Source organism: Myotis nattereri, assembly GCF_964212035.1.
Source record: "Myotis nattereri genome assembly, chromosome: 16".
NCBI lineage: Eukaryota > Metazoa > Chordata > Mammalia > Chiroptera > Vespertilionidae > Myotis > Myotis nattereri.
The window spans coordinates 15994992-16014642 of NC_138091.1; the positions used below are offsets into that span (position 1 = coordinate 15994992).

Sequence of the window (19651 nt, forward strand, 5' to 3'; positions counted from 1 at the left end):
GCAGTCAGACTCCTCACCAAAGAAGATATGCAGATGGCAAAAGAGCATGTGAGGAGTTGTTTCACATCCTGTCTCATCATCACTACACACCCACTAGAAAGGATGAAATCCGAAACATTGGCAACAAATGCTGGTGAGGCTGGAGCAACAGGAACTCAATTGTGTTATAAACCTAAAACTGCTATTTAAAAAATTTAAGTCTTAAAAAAAAGCCAAGGCAACAGTGTGGTGTAGTTGAAATATTATGTTGTCAGATAGGAATCTGGAATTCTTTCTTGTCCCAGCTCTACCATGAACTAGCTCTGTGACCTAGGCCAGACAGCCAGTTTTTTTAGACCTCAATTTGCTTTTCTAGGACGCTGTTAGCTGTCCTCAAGTCTCAACTAAAGGAATTTTTAGGTTATTGTAGCTGTGTTGTAGTGGAGGGGCGGGGTGGGGCGGGGGGGGGGGTGGGGTGGGGGGGAGGTGGGAGTGGGCAGAGAGTATGCAAATCAACTTGTAATTCTAAGTTTAAAATGTTCTAGGCAAATCTGCCAAGGAACTGACTTTGCAAATATCTCCATTAATCTTTGCAACACCCATGTTACATTTACATGTGTGATGGAAAACTTGAACACAAGCCTTTTTTAAAAAAAGTCTTTATTGTTGAAAGTATTACATATGTTCCCTTTCTTCCTCCATTGACCTCTTCTAGCCCGCCCCTGCCCCCTGCCCCAGCCAAGCCTATCTTGACCATAAAATTTCTGTTCTTCCTAGTAGACTACTTTCTAACAGTTTTGAAACTATAAGAAATTGACTAATGTTTTATATATATACTAGAGGCCCGATGCACAAAATTCGTGCAAGAATAGGCCTTCCTTCCCCCGGCTGCTGGCACCGGCTTCCCTCTGGCACCCAGGACCCGGGCTTCCCTCACAGCCCAGCTTCATCTGGAAGGACATCCAGTCTAATTAGCATATTATGCTTTTATTATTATCTATCTCGTAAAAGGCCCGTGGTTGTGACGCCGTAACAGCGGAATGACCAAACAACCAGTCTCCAGGAGGTGCATGGAGCACCTCTCACGGTTCGGGATTCACGTTCGCGCAGGGCTGGCGGCGGCAGTACCTGCGGCTCGCACAGGAGCGGGTCTGGGGTCCTGCCGGTGGGGCGAGTCTGGGTCTCAAGCGATTTCTCACACTGGGCCTCTAGTAGATTGAATAATATATATGTTGTTTTTCAAATTGAGATAATCTAAAGCAAGAACTTCAGGCAAAGGGTGTTTTTGAAGCTAGACTGAATTGAATTTTATAAATAGCCAGAGAGAATAAAAACAAAACTAGTGAAGATCTGGGCAAGGGGTTTCTCATTGGGGAAACACCCCTGGTCTAGAGGGAATCTGAGAAAGATCCTGGAACTGATCATTTATTAATGATCTGCTTTACTGCTTCCTTCCACTCTTGGTTTTTAAGCCTTTGTTTTGAATTGCACATCCTTTTGAGGAGCCGAGAAAGCCATAGACCTTTCTAGAAAACACAAATACCTTCAGATTAGGAATTCCTGATCTTTTATGTCCGGAAGCGCTGCAGCAGACACAGGCACCCCACCCAGCAGGCTCCTTGTTTTGTTCTGTTAACCTTGCCCTTGAACCAGGAGACCAGCACAGAAACAAGCCGTCACTCACAGCACAGAACTCCTGGGTCAGCAGACCGCGTGTTGTTGGTGGAAATGAGGTCAGATTCCCTTTGTCCTCCTTCTCTTTGAGATCTCGTCCTGTTGTTCTCCTCTCAGAATTCTCCTCATTTTCTGCAAGAGACGTCTGCTGAACTATCTGGTTGGTTCCCTTTCCTGTGACTTTTGTTCATGCGGCTTTATTTTCTTTGCTTCCATCTAGGACAGATGTGCCATTGCCCATTTTAAAAATCTTTTCCAAGAATTGTATTCCTTTGATCCTCCATCTCTTTCATATTCAAATTGAAGGTTTTTATAAAACTTGTTAATATATTTATCATCATCATTATTGATCATCATCATAGCTGTTACTACTACTCCGGCAGCCATTTATTGAGAGACTTTGCCAGGTGCAGTGTTAGGCTCCTACATGCATTCTCTCAGTCCTGGGAAATAACTATCTCTTTTTAAAGCAGATAAACTGAGGATCAAAGAGCTCAGTAATTTGCCCAAAGCGCCATAGCCAGGAAGTGGTAGGTGGGATTTGAATCCAGGTGGGTCACTTTGACACCAGAGCCACACTCTTACACTATCGATTCAGGAAGTCATTTGGAGTTTAGTCATTCAAATGACCTCTTGTATGGTGGATGGACGGTTGTGCGGCCGGTAATGGTAATGATTATTGAACGCTAATCATGTGCTTTAGATGGATGGTACTTTTTCTTCACAACCGCCTCACACAGCAGAGGCTGTGGTCCCCTGCCAAGATGGAGGATGTAAGGCTCATCATCTCCCCCCTTGGTAACTCAGCAGGCAAGTGTTGAATACATCCAACTTTGAAACAATAATTTCTACAGCAAAGTTACCTTTTTAAACTAAAGTGTGTGAAATGTAGCAGAGTTCCTAAACAGTTGTGTTTATGCTAATAAACAGCCCAGGAAGTGTGACGGGAGGGGAGAGTGCTTTAAGGACAAACTGAAGCATGTCCAGGTGAGAAGGGTTCGCTGAGAAACCAGAGACAAACTGAGCTGAAAAGCCTCAGTCATAACTGTACAAGACGAGTCATCATCGGTCAAATGAGACGCTCATTTCTCAGCATAATAAACATTATGTTTGAAACCGACAGCCAACATCATGATTAACCTTGAAACACTAAGTATGTTGAATAAAGTTAAGAACAAAACAGAGAACACCTCTACCATAGCTACTAAGAAATTATACTTGAATAAAACCCACATTCTTTCCCCTGACTCCTGGGCGCATACATCACCCTGTTCCTACATCATCAGTGTCTCCTGCTGTTCTCTGCCTTGCTGGTTAGTTACATCAAATCCTACACACAGGCTGCTGGTTCCTAGAATTTACCAAGCTTTTTCCTTCTTTGGGGCTTTAAAAAAAAACAAAAACATTTTTATTGATTTTAGAGAGAAAGGGAGAGGGGAAGAGAGAGAGAGAAACATCATTGATGAGACAGAATCATCAGTCGGCTGCCTCCTGCAGACCCCCTATTGAGGATCAAGCCCACAACCGTGGCATGTGCCCTGACCGGGAATCAGACCGTGACCTCCTGGTTCATACGTTGACCCTCAGTCTCTGAGCCACGCCACGCTGGCGGGACTTTTGTGTTTGTCTTTCCATCTGCCTGAACACTCTGCCCCCCGCTCTTCACTTGCTAGTTCCGGCTCATCTTTCAGGAAGCTCTTCCCAGATCCTCATCCTTTGTAGCATTCCTCACATTCTGTAATCATCTTATTTTTCTTGCTTATTTTCTGTCTCTTTTCCTAAACTTGAGCTCCATAAGGACATGCATTTTTTTTTCACCGCTACCTCTCTAGCACTGAGAAGAATGCCCTACACGTAGAAGTAAACTTGTAAATATTTGTGGAGTGAGTGAATGAAAAGTATTAACCTTATCTAGGTACCAGTGGTAGCCAGGTAGAAAATAGAATGGTGATGAAAGGACATTAATGACAGGAACAAAAAATATTTTCAAAGAGCCTAGGAGTAAACTTAACAAAACATGTGTAGGACCTGTATTCAAAGGCACTTACTATGCTAGGCACTATGACTTTAAAGATGAATAAGATAAATGGTCCTTGCTTGTTATGAACTTAGAAAAATACAGTTACCTGAGAGACAGAGGTGAAAACATCATTTCTCCTAAAAATAGCATACATGTTAATATTATTATTATTTAATTCAAAATTCCGCCTGTTTATTTGTGGGAGCAGGAGATGGAGGAGACATAGCAGAACAAAATTATTTGAATTTTATCTGACAAAACAAACCCCGGAGACAACTTGGTTTGTGTGCTTTTTTAAGAAGAAAAATGATGTGTACTTTGATTAGTCATATTTTAAAACGACTGCAATATGTTACCAGCTTTGGAATAAGCCATATGTGTAAGAAGTGAGTATAAGATAAATATAACATTTCATATCACTGGAGAATTAATGTCTTTGTGAACCATTGATATTGGGATATAGGTTGAGTTATTTGGGGGAAAATTAGTTTAAATCTTTACCTCCAACCATAAATTATTTTTTCAGGTTGATTAAAGATTTAGTTGTAAATGAAAATATAGCATGGCTGGTGTTGCTCGGTGGTTGAGCATCAACCCACGAACCAGGAGGTCACGGTTTGATTCTCGGTCAGGGCACATGCCCAAGTTGCAGGCTCCATCCCCAGTGGCGGGTGTACAGGAGGCAGCGGATCAGTGATTCTCTCTTATCATTGATGTTTCTCTCTCTCTTCCTTCCTCTCTGAAATCAAGAAAAATACATATTTTTTAAAAAATGAGAATATAGATGGATGTAATCTTGGTGCAGAAAAGGCCTTACAAGAAAGGTTATCAATTTGAGTACCTAAGATTTAAAACTTCTACATGGCAAAACAAAGAAGGGGTTGAATTTTAATATAACAACAGGTGGAGATTAATATATTCTCATAAAGTAATAAGTAGGTTATATCTAGAATTATCGAATCTTGGAGCTAGAAAGGATCTAAACCAATTCCTACACTTTACAGATGGTGGTGCTGATGCCCAGAAAAGATAATTGCCTTACTCAGAGCCATACGGCTAGTTGGTCACCTCCTCTGAGATTGTGGGTATCTGGGTACAGAGAGTTAGGAAGATAATGCAACCAGTAAACCTACTGAAAAATTGCTAAGTTGTGGATAGTTCATAGTACAGCCAAGAAAGGGTCAAAGTTTGTTGGAACAAAACAGATTTTTCATGCCTTAGATAAGACAGGAATCTTAGTTGGCAATGTGTCAAATAACATTTTTGAGTTTGGTTTTTTAAAAATAATCTAGCCCTACCTGGTTTGGCTCAGTGGATAGAGCATCGGCCTGCGGACTGAAGGGTCCCAGGTTCGATTCTGGTCAAGGGCATGTACCTTGGTTGTGGGCACATCCCAGGGGGGCGGGGGGGTGCAGGAGGCAGCTGATGGATGTTTCTAACTCTCTATCCCTCTCCCTTCCTTTCTGTAAAAAAATAATAAAAAATATATTTAAAAAATAATAATCTAATTATATATTAAATTTTACATATTTATTTAAATTGAGATTTTTATTGTCAAGGTAGGTTTGCTTTGATTATATCCTAGGGAGCCTTAAACATTTGAGCAGAGAGACCCCAGTTCAGGTGTCACTGCATGCTAGCAACTTTTACCTGACTTTCAAGCTTAGCACTGAGTAGATATAAGCAAAATATGCCAGCCTTGTTTAAACATATAAATCATATAAAGTGATGGCATTTGTCTTACCTGCCTCATAACAAAAATCAGACTATTTGTTCAGTTTCTCTACAAATTGTGTACTGGCCATGTATCAACACAACACAAGGCTATGAATATTCAAAAGAAGCAACACAAATAAATAAACACATACATACAAGTAAACAAATGCACAGTCTCTCTGAAGGTGTAAGCTGAGAGGTGCACGGTGCTGTGTACTGGTACCCGGGAGAGAACCATCATTCACCTGCGATGAGGGATGAGCTCAGAGAGCTTTGGCTGGTTTAGGAAACGAATGTCAGTAATTGGTGGGCATCGCCAAGTTCACTCGGTTCCTTCAGATTAAATTACCTTCATTTCACTGTTTTAGGAATTCCATCTCCAGTGCTGGGTACGTTTCTGGTGCTAAGGGATTTCTTCGCAAGCGTTCTAATAAATTTCACTTCCATGCCAGAACCCTTGTGCCAAGAACAAAAAGTGCTGTGAGCATTTTCCTGTGGCCCCTTACCAAAAAACATTTGGGTTAATTTAATACCATTTAAAAACAATAACTTTCTAACTATTGCTGGTAGATTTTTTTCCTTTACTTATTTTTTTTTTTATTTTCTAATTCTTGTTTCCGCTCAGTTTGATTTGTTGAGTATAATTTCGGAATGTGAACTGTGCTTCCTTCAAGGCGGCCTGTGTTACTGTCTCTTCCAGGGGCGAGTCGGGGGCCGGGAAGACGGAGAACACGAAGAAGGTCATCCAGTACCTTGCTCACGTCGCTTCCTCACACAAAGGACGCAAGGACCATAATATTCCTGTAAGTGCTCGCTCTGTGGCTGGCGTTTCACACCTTAGGTTCATTCTTTCACCGTTTCAGAAACACTGAGGAAGCGGGTCCACCCAGTGTGCTGCTCTCTGACAGCGCCCTGTCCCCCCTCCCCACCCAGCAGCTCTCTCCTTCACTTAGAAGGGAGCCGATGATCAGGAAATGGCTGTCAATCATGGCTGTGGCTTGAAGCCTCATTTCTTGCCAAGATTTGGTGAGAATTGTTAAAACTGGTGAGCAGTACATTTGAAGACTTATTTTCCACCAAAAGAGGAGCCCCAAATATTTTTAGCAGTTCTTTCTGAACTCTGCAGAGCAGCCCACAGCAGCTTGAGGGGAGGCTAGAAATTTGGAAAGAATTGGAGCTAGAAAAGGGGTAAGGATATAAACGTCCTTTATCCTTACTTTGTAGATTGCAAAACTGTTAGTTAATGTGGCCTGAAAGAATGCCAGCCCTCCCAGCCCTCCCAGTTCTAACTGCAGGGCCTGGGCGCTGTGGAGGTGGCTTACGGCTCTAGGGGAGAACCACTCTTGCTAACGTCTGCATTTGTCTGTTTGTAACGAGCAGCAGGAATCGCCCAAACCCGTGAAACACCAGGCAAGTGCTTTTCTTTATGCTTCCTAGTCTTGAGTGTGCGCACTAATTTCTGTCTTTAGATTGAGTCTCTACTAGAAACAATACCGTTAGTTCTGAGTGAAATCTATTCTAAAGAACATTTTGATTTTGACAATTTCTTGCTTAGAGGCTTGTTCTTTTCATCAGAAGCAGCATGCCGTTTTGCTTTAAATTTGTTTTCTAGATGAATTTTAGTAATTACTCTTTTATCATGACATTGAATCGCACATTTATGAAGCCAGAACCTCAGAGTTTCATACGCCAAGGACTAGGGGGAATTATATTAATGCTTCTTCAACACATGGAAGCCTGGCCTTGTGCCATATATTAAATTTTGAATCTGGGGCTGCAGCTTTAAATTTCAAATCTGTTAAAATTTTATGGCCATATGTGTTTTAACCTAAAGGTCTGCTTATATTTTATAAAATTAGAATTTTCTGTCTGTGGCATGTCTTGATCTTCCCAGCTCTCAGATGCCACCTCTTTAGCTCCACAGAGCATAGCAGTGAACAAACTGCGAACCGGAGCACTTGCTGCCCCGGGGATGAGGGGCGGGCAGAGCCGAGCCAGGGCCTCAGGCAGAATGGGCCATCCATCCTCGGTCGGAACCCTTCCTAGCATGGGAATGGCCTTGATTTTGTCTGTCTCCCCCAAACATAATGCTACAAAGCTAATATAAAGCAACTATCACTATAAAGAAACCGTCACAAGTTTCTATTCTAATTAGAACAGAATAGAAATAAAGGAATAGTCACAGGTACTAAGATTTTCAGATGTCTTCCTTAAAAATGTAAGAAATTCTCACATCCAGAGCTGTACTATACCTCTGAAGGCCTATGGTGTCTTTCAGCTCTCTTAGCTGCAGACCAGACCATTCAGACAAATTGGAGGGTTAATGAAATGATCATCATCCTATAGGATATTTAAAGAAGGAACCACTAGGCCAGAAACCAGCTTTTGCCCTTTTAATAGGTACTTAGATCCTACTTAAACGAAGTACAGATTTAGGTTTTCCAGCCCTCTATGGAAAACATAAATCATGGTTGTTTGCATTTTGTTTCGATGTCATTTTAAACTACCAAGTGAATCCCTGTTGTATGTGAGTAGCATGCCTCCCCCCAGATTTAACTTTCGGTCAAATCAGTCCCTGGGTAGCAAGTTCTCCCAAAGAAGGCAACCGCTTCTCTAGGCCGCGCTTCGCTGTCGTCGTTGATTTGCATGTCTTCCTGCATGGATTTCCTGTGCACCGCATTGCCAAGGCTGCTTTTCCCAAGTTATTTCATAATAGTCTAGTCAAGGAGTAGCTGCGATTATGTTTTTAGAAACATGAGAACACTGGTTCTCTATTAATTTTTCTTCCCCAGCACACTTAAGGGATATGAGCTACTCGTGAGTAGTAGGGAATGCGCACACCCTGGAGAGGATCCTAGCAAGTAATTACTTCTCTGTCCACACTCCCTTCCCCCTCCGGGGGTGCCCCTAGTCGTGATTTCCATGTCCCATTTTGAGGGTGACTGCCATAAAGTAACAATTATAATGTTGAAAGTCTAGACTTGGCAAGTCAGTGTTTCTTTTGGCTTGATATCACTGGTTTGTTAATTTACATTGATGAACTTCATAGGCAAAACTTACTCAAGTTCCCAGGAACCATTTATATAAATTTCTAGCATATTATCATTAGTATGATTTCTAAGCTCCTGATTTTGTGAGTCTATTATTATTTGTCTATTTGCTTATTCTTAAAAATCAGCTTTATTTATTGAGGTTTAATTCATGTACCATAGCATTCACTCATTTAAAGTATACTGTTCAGTTTTTTAAAGGATGTATAATTATCACTGCAGTTAATTTTAGAACATTTTCATCGCTCCAAAATGAAACTTCGTACCTATTCGGAGTCACCTTCCATTTCCTCCCAGTCCCTGGAAATCACTAAAATACCTTGTCTCAAAGACTTTGCCTGTTCTGGATATTTTATATGAATGGAATCCTATAATATGTGGTTCTCTGTGACTGTTCTTTCACATAATGTTTTCCAGGTTCATTCGTGCTGTAGCATGTACAAATATTCCAGTCCTTTTTATGGCTGAATAAAATTCCATGATATTAAATATGTCGCATTTCGTTAATCCATTCATCAGTTGATGGACATTGGGGTCGTTTCCATTTGGGGGCCATGACGAATAATGCTGCACTGAGCATTTGCAGACAAGTTTTGTGTGGACATAGATTTTCAGTTCTCTTGGGTGTATGCCTAGGAGTGGAATTGGTGAGTTGTGGTAACCTTCTGTTTAACATTTTGAGGAACTGCCAAACTATTTTTCAAAGTGACTGTACCATTTTTGTACATTTTCACCAGCAGTTTAGGAGGGTGCCAGTTTCCCTATCCTCACCAACACTGTCATTGTCTTTATGGTAGCCATTCTGGCAGTGCAAAGTGATCTGTCCTTTTTATATGTGCCTTTGAAACTTACGGAAACATGAACAAATACATGACATCAATTTTTAAAATTTAGCTCACAGTATTTAAATAAACATTAAATATTTGCCTATAAACCTTTGATAGAGTTTTTATAATAAAATTACATCTTATTTGGCTTTGCCCCCCAGCCAACTGAAAGTACAGTTTCCACCCCCTCTTCCCTTGTCATCGGTCGCTGTCATAGGCCTCAGAGCCTGTACAGTGTTCAGTTCCACACCAGAGGCGGAGCTCAGCTCAGTTTCAGAGAAGGTTTAAAACAACCAGTTTCTAAAACTTGACCATTCCCTAAGAGCGATCCATCCAGCCCGCTCACCTGCCCCAAAGCCAGGCAGCATCTCAGGCTACCATTATATTTACTGGTCTAAACGGCCTTGAACTATAAGACACAAGATGATAGCAAGTACAGAAATTAGGCCTGCCAGTTGTGATTAGAGTCTGTTTCTCAACATTGTGACTAGCTGCTGCAACCTTGTTTCGTCCCTCCTCCTGTGGTCAGTGCGACACCACGCCTTTGCCCTCTCAGCCTGAGTCCCCTTGTTGGCTGAACTGAAATTTTGAAAGGGGTATATAGTTTTACCGATTTAAAGTCATCCTCTATCTATCATATAGCAAGTGTATATTATACACTATGTAATAAACAGGGTTTTCATCACTATTGGTAAATCTATAAACCATACAATTCTAAGTACTTAGAATTTAAAAAATAATGTCAATAGCTAATGCGGCTGTTTTCCACATTCCCAAACGCCACTTCTCCTTATATTGGATAGAAATAAGGGCCACTGCCCACCCACTTCTAGCAGAAAGGGTAACAGCTAGTCACTGCCCCGATGGTTTACCAGGGGCTTTGTCATTTGTTGCGAGATCTTGGCACTGTTTAAATATGAAATTGCTCAACACAGAAATGATCAAATTTAGTGGTAACTTCCTTAATGTAAGACCATTTTTGTATATTTCGTGTCACGTTTTTGGTGATTCATTGATGAGTTTTTGAGGTCTTTGTCCGGACTCACTGAAGCCACATATCCATCAGGACAGAATACCACAAGGCTATTACAGTAGTGGCCCCAAGAGGGACATGGAAGTGCCAATGTCTACAGCTACTTCCATGACTACGGAGACCCTTACCCAAATCTTGTTACCACCTTTAGCTCATCACCATCCCTTACCCAAATACTACTAGATGTTCTAGGATTTCTGATTATACATTTACTCAGGAAATAGTCCCGGTGCATCATTTTGACTCGTTACTGACTGAGCTAGGTGCAGGGAATACAGTCAATGACTATAAGCCAGCGATTTTCAGCCTGTGTGCCACAAGAATGTTTAAAACATGCAATACCTGACTATATAGTCAGGGGTTCTGAACTCTTTTCCCATAGGTTATCAAATTTAAAAAATGATGACAGCCAACAGAACAATAGTGGTCCATTGTGAATGAATCAGAATTATACTTTTTGTTGTTGTTCAGGTCAGGAAAAAATACATGTTTTTTTTGGTGTACTGCAGGATTTGGGTAATTAGTGTATATGTGCCATGAGATGAAAAAGGTTGAAAATTGCTGCTATAAGCCAGCAGGAGAGAAACACACACACACACACACACACACACACACACACGGAAAAGAATCAATAAATTTGATCCAAAGAATTCTTGTAGCCATGCCTAAGGAATATTAAAATGGAATATGCAACACGTGTATTACCTCCCAAGTTAGGAAAACATTTTAAAGGTGCATTACTTCTTAAAGTATTTTCATTACGGTTTTATTTGGCAGAATAGTGGGTAATTTTGAGGAACCTATTCTAATTCCTTGATCTAACAGATGTTCGGTGTTGTAAAGGTAATGCCTCACTTATGAAAAGTTAGTTTTTTCTAACAGTTTCTACATTCTGATTACATGTTCTGAGTGAGGTCAAAGGATTCTAGAGCCCAAACAACTACTGCAGAGCCAGCATCTGAGGGCTTTTGTAGGATGTTAGCCATGGGCACACCCCTGGACGTGACCTCAGGAGAAAGGCACTGATATATCACAGAATGATACAGTATTTTAAAATATATTTTAATCGATTTCAGAGAGGAAGGGAAAGGAAGATAGAAACATCAATGATGAGAGAGAATCTTTGATCAGCTGCCTCCTGCATGCCCCCTACTGGGGATCAAGCTCACAACCTGGGCATGTGCTCTGACCAGGAATAGAACCGTGACCTTCTGGTTTATAGGTTGACGCTCAACCACTGAGCCACACAGGCCAGGCAGATACTAACATTTTTAATGATGACTCTCAGTCATTAAAATTGGCTCAGGATGCCATGTTAAAGAAATTTTGGTAGCATATAATATTTAGAAAGGTTTACATCAGAAATAATCTGGTGTTTTGAAGTTAATAAACTAGATTCACTGTACAAAGAGCATATTATCTAGTGCCAAGAAAGTGTTTCAGTACTTGGTAGCATGAAATTTATGCAGCTTGGGGTTCTGACAAGGGACCGGTTCCTGACTGGTCTCAATGGGACACAACTGTAGACTGGAATTAGCACCTGTAAAAGTCTGAACAATCCTGATAAGTGCTGCAGAGTAGACATAAGGAACATATTTCCTCACTGTGTCGTGTGCCTCAGAAAAACGTCCTCACCCTTTCAGAGTACAGGAGTCAATTTGGCATATATTTGTTCCTGGTTTTTGATTTGATTATAGTATAATTAGTCACATAGCAACTGACCATTACGTAACAAATCTTATGTGAGGTTCCTTATATTCCTTGTTTCCCTTGCAGCGGTTCTCAACCTGTGGGTCGAGACCCCTGAAAATACATCCTGCATATCAGATATTTACATTACGATTCATAACAGTAGCAAAATTACAGTTATGAAGTAGCAACAAAAATAATTTTATGGCCCTAACCGGTTTGGCTCAGTGGATAGAGCTTCGGCCTGCGGACTCAAGGGTCCTAGGTTCAATTCCGGTTAAGGGCATGTACCTTGGTTGCGGGCACATACCCAGTAAGGAGTGTGCAGGAGGCAGCTGATCGATGTTTCTCTCTCATCGATGTTTCTAACTCTCTATCCCTATCCCTTCCTCTCTGTAAAAAATAAATAAAATATATATATATATATTTTAAAAATAATAATTTTATGGCTGGGGGTCATCACAACATGAGGAACTGTATTAAAGGGTCGCGGCTTTAGGAAGGTTGAGAACCACTGCTTAGAGAATCACATTTGCTAGTGGTTGTTTGTTGTTTTTTATTGATTTTTAGAGAGGAAGGAAGAGAGAGAGAAAAACATCAGTGTAAGAGAGGTACATCAATCGGTTGTCTCCGGTACAAACCTGCAACCTAGGTATGTGCCCTGATGAGGAATCGAACCTGTGACCTTCTGGTGCATGGGATGACACTCCAGCTAACTGAGCAACACAGGTCAGGGCTGCTAGTGGTTTTTAGTCCTTTCTTTCATTAGGTCTAGAGTGCTTGTGGCTATTTTAAAATATAGGGGTGAGATTTGTGTTTGGAAAAAGCAGAGTTACTGAAATCATACAATATAATTCTGAAATTACATTCCAGGAACAAGCATAAAAACTTTCTAGAGTTTTTATGGTCAGAAATGACATCATGCTTTCTCATACAGCTTTCTGTTGTGTTTCATGATAAAACACATATTAATATACTCACATCTTTTTGTAAAATCTGTTTTATTTGCATATCTAAGTAAAACATATCCAAAAACCCACATACATTATATCAAATAGTCTATATTTAAGTCTTTTACATTTGAGCAAGAAGTCAATAATATCACCATCTCTGATCATGGAGATGGATGAGGACATTGCCTGGTCTACATTATTAAAATATGTGAAACCCTTGGGAAAATGGCAAGCTTTATACCAGTAATTATAACATGTAAGTATTAATATGTTCTTAATTGAAGTGTCATGCTAAATTTTATTTTATGAAAACCAGTTACTTTTGTTTTATTTTCAGAATTCTCTGCCTAATTTATGTGCCCTGTCCTTAAATGTGTCTTCTGTGACCAGTGTGACATTTTCTTCTTTATAGATGCTAACTCTTTTCCTTCAGTGGAGCCTCTTATGACCTAGAATAAGAAGCCAACAAAGGTTGCTGGATGACAAACTAGATGAGAGGACTGAGGGAAAGAGGCAGTTTTTTGTTTTATTTTGTTTTCCCCCCCTGAGGACTGGAGTAAAGACACTAGATTAACACACATCTGCTTTTATTTGTGTGTATGTGTGTATACATGTGTGTATGTGTAATGTCTTTTAGGGGGAACTTGAACGGCAACTTTTGCAAGCCAATCCAATTCTGGAATCATTTGGAAATGCGAAGACTGTGAAAAATGATAACTCATCTCGTTTTGTAAGTTGAAAGTATCAGAAACTTAATTTCTCAGACTTCTAGTTAAGTGTCTATTATGATTCATTATACAGCACTGTATAGATTTTCGAAAGAGGCTAATCAATATAATATAGAATAGTACTATCAATAGAAATATAATGCAGGTAACCTGTAATTTAAATTTTTCTAGTAGGCACATTTTAAAAAAGCAACTGAAAAATTGTGAAATTAATTGTAATCATATATTCTACATAAATAGATAATTACATATTATTGTATGGATATATAATTCTGTAACCTCTCTGAACTTATTTTTTCATCTTTGATCGGGGATGATATGTAATACCTGTTAGGGGGCTGGCATGGGGACTTAAAGATGTGTGTTTGCTATTTAACACAGCACTGAGCATAGTAAATGCTCAACACATAAGGTTGGTATTCGATGTAGTAAATTACCCTTCTCATATCTTGCTGTTCCCATGTCATGGACTTCAAAATAAGTTGTCATTACTATTATTTCTCTTTAAAAATTCTTCTGTTCAACTCTCTTGATTCATTAAAAGCTTTACTTTCTCCCTCAGTTGGATCAACTGTAACAGTTCACCTGAGGATATTATCGTAAGTGGTAGCCAAAGTAGTATTAGTATGAGGATCCTGTCCTCCCCATTCCACCAGCTCAGAGTCAACACTTTCATGGCAGATCATCTCTAAACCCATATTCAACAAAGTGGGCGTTCCTTCAGCAAATCTTTTGCCCTGGATTATAGTCATCAAGAGCCCATAACCCTTTCCACGGTCATTTTGGAGAGGGTCTTTGGTTTCAGTTATATTTCTACTTCAGTGGTTGGAGTTAATTGTTTCTTCTCCCTCTTCTGATATTAGATGTGTTGTAAAAGTCAAGAAGGCCAGAATAAGTGAGGCTTCAATTCAGTGGCTAATTTGGGGAAATCTGAAAGCATTGTCACATACTTTTTTATTCTGGAAATGTAAAGCCATGGTCTGCATGTCAATTTTCTAATGACATGGTCTCTGCGATCAGTAGAAGTGACCAGATTCAGAGTCACAGAGGACCTGGTAAACACAAAGGCAGCCAGCCAGGTGGCCATCCGAGTTTGCTAAGGCTGCCATAACAGACTGCCACCAACTGGGAGGCTGAAACCACAGGAATTAACTGCCGCACAGTTGGAGGCTAGATTCTGAGGTGAAGGGGTTGGCAGGGTTGGTTTCTTCTGAGACCTCTCTCTTGGCTTGTAGATGGCCATCTTCTCCATGTCTTCTCATGGTCTTCCCTCTGTGTGCGTCTGTGGCCTATTTTTCTCTTAAAAGGACACCCATCATTTGGGATTAGGACCCTCCTGGTGACCTCATTTGAACTTAGTTACCTCGGTAAAAACCCAGTCTCCAAGTATCATGTTCTGAGGTGCTGGGAGTTAGGACTTTGGCACATGAATTGGGGGGATGGCACAGTTTAGCGCCAGTGGTTCTCAACCTTTCTAATGCCACGACCCTTTAATACAGTTCCTCATGTTGTGGTGACCCCCCAACCATAAAATTATCTTCATTGCTACTTCATAACTGTAATTTTGCTACTGTTATGAATCGTAATGTAAATATCTGATATGCAGGATGTATTTTCAGGGGTCTCGACCCACAGGTTGAGGACCGCTGGTAGCCCATAACACCATCAGATATTTTAAGTACAAGAGGCTTCCAAGTTATGTGAGAAATAAGGATCTATTTGCTTAGAATATTGTTTATTCTGAATCACTTAATCCGCATTCACTTAGTAATTATTTTATTTGTTTATGTACAAAGGGGGATTACAAATGTGCCTATGGCAGTAGGAAGCTCAGCTAAGACGCTTGGCTATACAAGACATCTGGGGAAACTGAGCTTTGTTTGTAGAGTTTCTGTCATTCCATGGATCATCATCATTGCCCCTGAGCCACAATTAAATCTTGAATTCTTCCTACTGAAAGCCCTGTGTTTAGTGGCTGTATCATGGGATAGAAGACACTGAGCTACCAACTTAGGTATGCAATCTCTGTGAAGATTTTCAAGGACTTGTTAGTGGAAAATATTTTATTTTACCACATAAATCCAGTTACCCGTCTGTTCCAGTGTTCTCCCCTAAACCACACTTTAAATTCAGGAGAAACAGTTTTGAACCCATTTGTCTTATTTTTGCTTAGAAAAGATAAATTGCTACGAATCAGTCATTTGTGTCCTTGATAAACAATGTAGTGATTCTGTTACTAAGCAGTAAGGGTTCGTATACTTGCCAGGGTTTTTGTGTTTGAGACAGAAGTACAGTTCTGTATTGGTGACCTATTGCTATGTAACAAGTTGCCCTAAAACCTGGTGGCTTAAAACATTGATTATTTCAGAGTTTCTGTGTGGTGGGTGGCTCTAGCTCAGGGTCTCGCATGAGGTTGTCATTAAGATGTTCTGGCTAGAGCTGCAGTCATCTGAAGACTTGAGGCTGGAGGATCTTCTTCCAAGCTTACTGTCAGGAGGCCTCACTTCCTCCTGGTGGCTGCTTGGAGGCCCTCGTTCCCCACCTCAAAGGCCTCTCCATAAAGTTGCTTGCTCCTGACGTGGCAGCTGGCATCCCCCCAGAGCAAGGGATTCAAGAAAGAGCAAGACAGAAGCCACACAGTGTTTTTTATGACCCCACCTTGGAAGTCACATACCATCCCTTTGATATATTTTATTGGTCACATAATGACATATCAAAAGGTGGGGATTGTTGAACTCATCTTGAAAATTGGCTGCCACAAATCATCTACACTAATAAAAGAGAAACATAGTAATTGGCGTACAACCGCTACCCTTTTCATTGGCTAATCAGCGAGATATGCAAATTAACTGTCAGCTAAGGTGGCTGCCGGCAGCCAGGCAGCTTGAAACTAACGTGAGGCTTGGTTGCCTCAGTGACGGGGGAAACCAACATCCCCGCCTGCAGCTGCAGGCCTCTGAGCCTGCAGTTTGAAACATTTTAACAAATACCGCAGGACTTCAGCCAGCAGATTCGCAACATTGTATGCAAAGGCCAGAAACCTACTTTCAGGAGCGGAGGCCTAAGAGCTGGAGCCAAGCCTCAAGCTAAAGCTGGCCCAGAATAAAAAAAAAAAAAAAAGGAAAAAAGGAGCGTTTGGGAGTTCAGTCACCCCCAGCCTGAAAACAGCCCTCAGCCCCTCACCCAGACTTGCCAGGCACCCCAATGGGGACCCCCACCCTGAAGGGTGTGTGACCAGCTGCAAACAGCCATCATCCCCTCATCCAGGCTGGCCAGGCACCCCAGTGGGGACCCCCACCCTGATCCAGGACACCCTTCAGGGCAAACCAGCCGGCCCCCACCCGTGCACCAGGCCTCTACCCTATATAGTAAAAGGGTAATATGCCTCCCAGCACCAGGATCAGCGGAGCCGCGAGGCCTCCCGGCACCGGGATCAGCATGACGGGGCAGCTCCCAAACCCCCTGATCGGTCCTGCTCTGTGTGTGACGGGGTAGAGCCATAACCTCCCCATCGGCCCTACCCTGAGTGTGAGAGTGGCGGTGCCCTAACCCCCTGATCGGCCCTGCTTTGTGGGTGATAGAGGGTGGCGCCCCAACCCCCCCCCCCCACGGGCCCTGCTCTGTGTGTGACAGGGTAGAGCCATAACCTCCCCATCAGCCCTGCCCTGAGTGTGACAGTGGCGGCGCCCCAACCCCCTGATCGGCCCTGCTCTGTGTGTGACAGGGAACGGTGCCCCAACTCCCCTATCGGACCTACTCTGTGAGTGACAGGGGGGAGCTCCTCAACCCCCTGATGGGCCCTGCTCTGTGTGTGACAGGAGGGAACTCCCCAACCCCCTGATGGGCTCTGCTCTGTGCATGACAGGGTATGGAGCCCAACCCCCCCGATGGGCCCTGCTCTGTGTGTGACAGGGGGCAGTGCCCCAACCCCCGGGTTGGCCCTGCTCTGTGCGTGACAGGGGGTCGCACCGCAACCTCCCCATCGACCCTGCCTTGAGTGTGACGGGGTGGTGCCCCAACCCCCCAATCGGCCCTGCTCTGAGCCCGACCAGGGGCTGCACCTAGGGATTGGGCCTGCCCTCTGCCACCCAGGGCCAGGCCTAAGCCAGCAGGTCGTTATCTCCCGAGGGGTCCCAGACTGCGAGAGGGCACAGGCCAGGCTGAGGGACCCTCCCTTCCCCCCGAGTGCACAAATTTTTGTGCACCGGGCCTCTAGTTAATAAAATAATCATGCTGACATGTGTGGGTTATAATCTGTAATTTGCATTACTTTAGGCCAGTGCTTCTCAATTAGGGTGCCCCAGGGGACATTTGGTTGTGTCTGGAGACAGTTTTGGTTGTTCAGCTTGGGCAGTGGGTAGTGGTGTGCCGCTGGCATCTGGTGGTGGGTAGAGGCCAGGGATGCTGCTAAGCACCCTGCAGTGTACAGGACAGGCAGCGAATCACCCAGCCCCAGTGTCAGTTATGTTGAGGTTGAGAAACGCTGCTCTAGCTTGTTCCTTACTTTTTGAAATTAATTTGCAAAGTAAATACTATACGTGAGTCTCATTATTTATGCAATGTTTAATAATTCTGGGAGAAACTTATAAATTCTACTGGTAGGTAGAATGCCTTAGGTTGTTTGCTAGCAAGATTGATTCTAGCAGGAATCCGCCATCCAATCTAAATTCTCAGCAAACCCTGTTTCAGCTGATAATCCACCTTCCAACGTGCTTGTGTTACTGTATAATAATCTTTATGCTTAATCTAATATATTAAAAACTAATTGTTTTAGAAAAATATTTTTAATGAAGGCAATATTCTTAGACATAGCTATTCATTCAAACAAGAAACAAAAGTATCTTTAATTACTGGCTTTTGGCTTTTTTAATTTTAATTTTTTAAATATTTTTTATTGATATCAAAGAGGAAGGGAGGGGAGAAGAGAGAGAGAGAGAGAGAGAGAAACATTAATGATAAGAGAGAATCATTGATCAGCTGCCTCCTGCACGCCCCACACTGGAGATCGAGCCCACAACCAGGCATGTGCCCTGACTGGGAATCAAACCGTGACCTCCTGGTTCATAGGTTGATGCTCAACCACTGAGCCACTCTGGCTAGGCTGAGCTTTATTTTAGAAAGTCAACTTTACAGTCTGTTCAATGCTGCTCTGCCTGAGAGGGTTGGGGGAGGGGGGGTGGTAAGAGATCAACCGAAGGACTTGTATGCATGCCTATAAGCATAACCAGTGGACACAAGACACTGGGGAGTAGGGGAGGCTGGGGGAATGTCAAGGGGGGGGGGGCGGGAAGGAGACATATCTAATACTCTTTGTAATACTTTAAGCAATAAAACAAAATTAAAAAAATAAAAAGAAAAAGAAAACAAAAAACTACTGTACAAACCAACAATCCTCCTTCTGGGTATATATCCAAGGAAATGAAATTACTATCTCAAAGATAACAAATAATCAAGCACAGCCCACCCCTTTGTTTCCTCAGCGATTTTATGCACCACTGTTGGCCACATTTCACTCCTGAATAAAGACAACAACAACATAAAAAAAAAGTCAACTTTATATTGATAGGTATGGTATCTTTTTTAAAGAAATAGTTTATTAGCTAGCTACTACTATCATAAGGCATCACACAATACTATAAGTAGCTGATTTTAGTGGTTCCATAAAATAGCAAAGTGGTTAGTTCCATTAATTGATTCATGTTCAGTTCAAACATCCCGTTAGCAGTTGTCTGTGGGTGTTGCCAACACTGGTTCTCATGGGTTTAGAGAGTAGCCAGCATTGGCTCATTTTTAAAGTAAATTTTATATAATTTATATTTTTTGTTGTGTCGTTAATTGTTAAGTTCCTGTTCTCTGCCAGGCACTGTGCTGCTTACCTGTTATCTTCATTTGGATGTCTAATAGATTTCTCACATTTAACATCTTACAGATGTAATTTCATCTTTTCTGTTCAAAATTTAAGTCTTATGTCAGTATATGATA

The 19651-nt window shown here is 41.9% G+C and overlaps 1 protein-coding gene across 1 annotated transcript in view; it reads left to right on the top strand.

The window, feature by feature from the left end:
- MYH10 (myosin heavy chain 10) overlaps positions 1–19651 on the top strand; it is a 144213-nt gene that overhangs the window by 43728 nt on the left and 80834 nt on the right. Inside the window, exons 5-7 of the mRNA XM_081109002.1 lie at positions 6090–6192; positions 6770–6799; positions 13579–13671. Of these exons, the coding sequence (XP_080965128.1) occupies positions 6090–6192; positions 6770–6799; positions 13579–13671 (226 nt within the window). The remainder of the gene's footprint in view (positions 1–6089; positions 6193–6769; positions 6800–13578; positions 13672–19651) is intronic.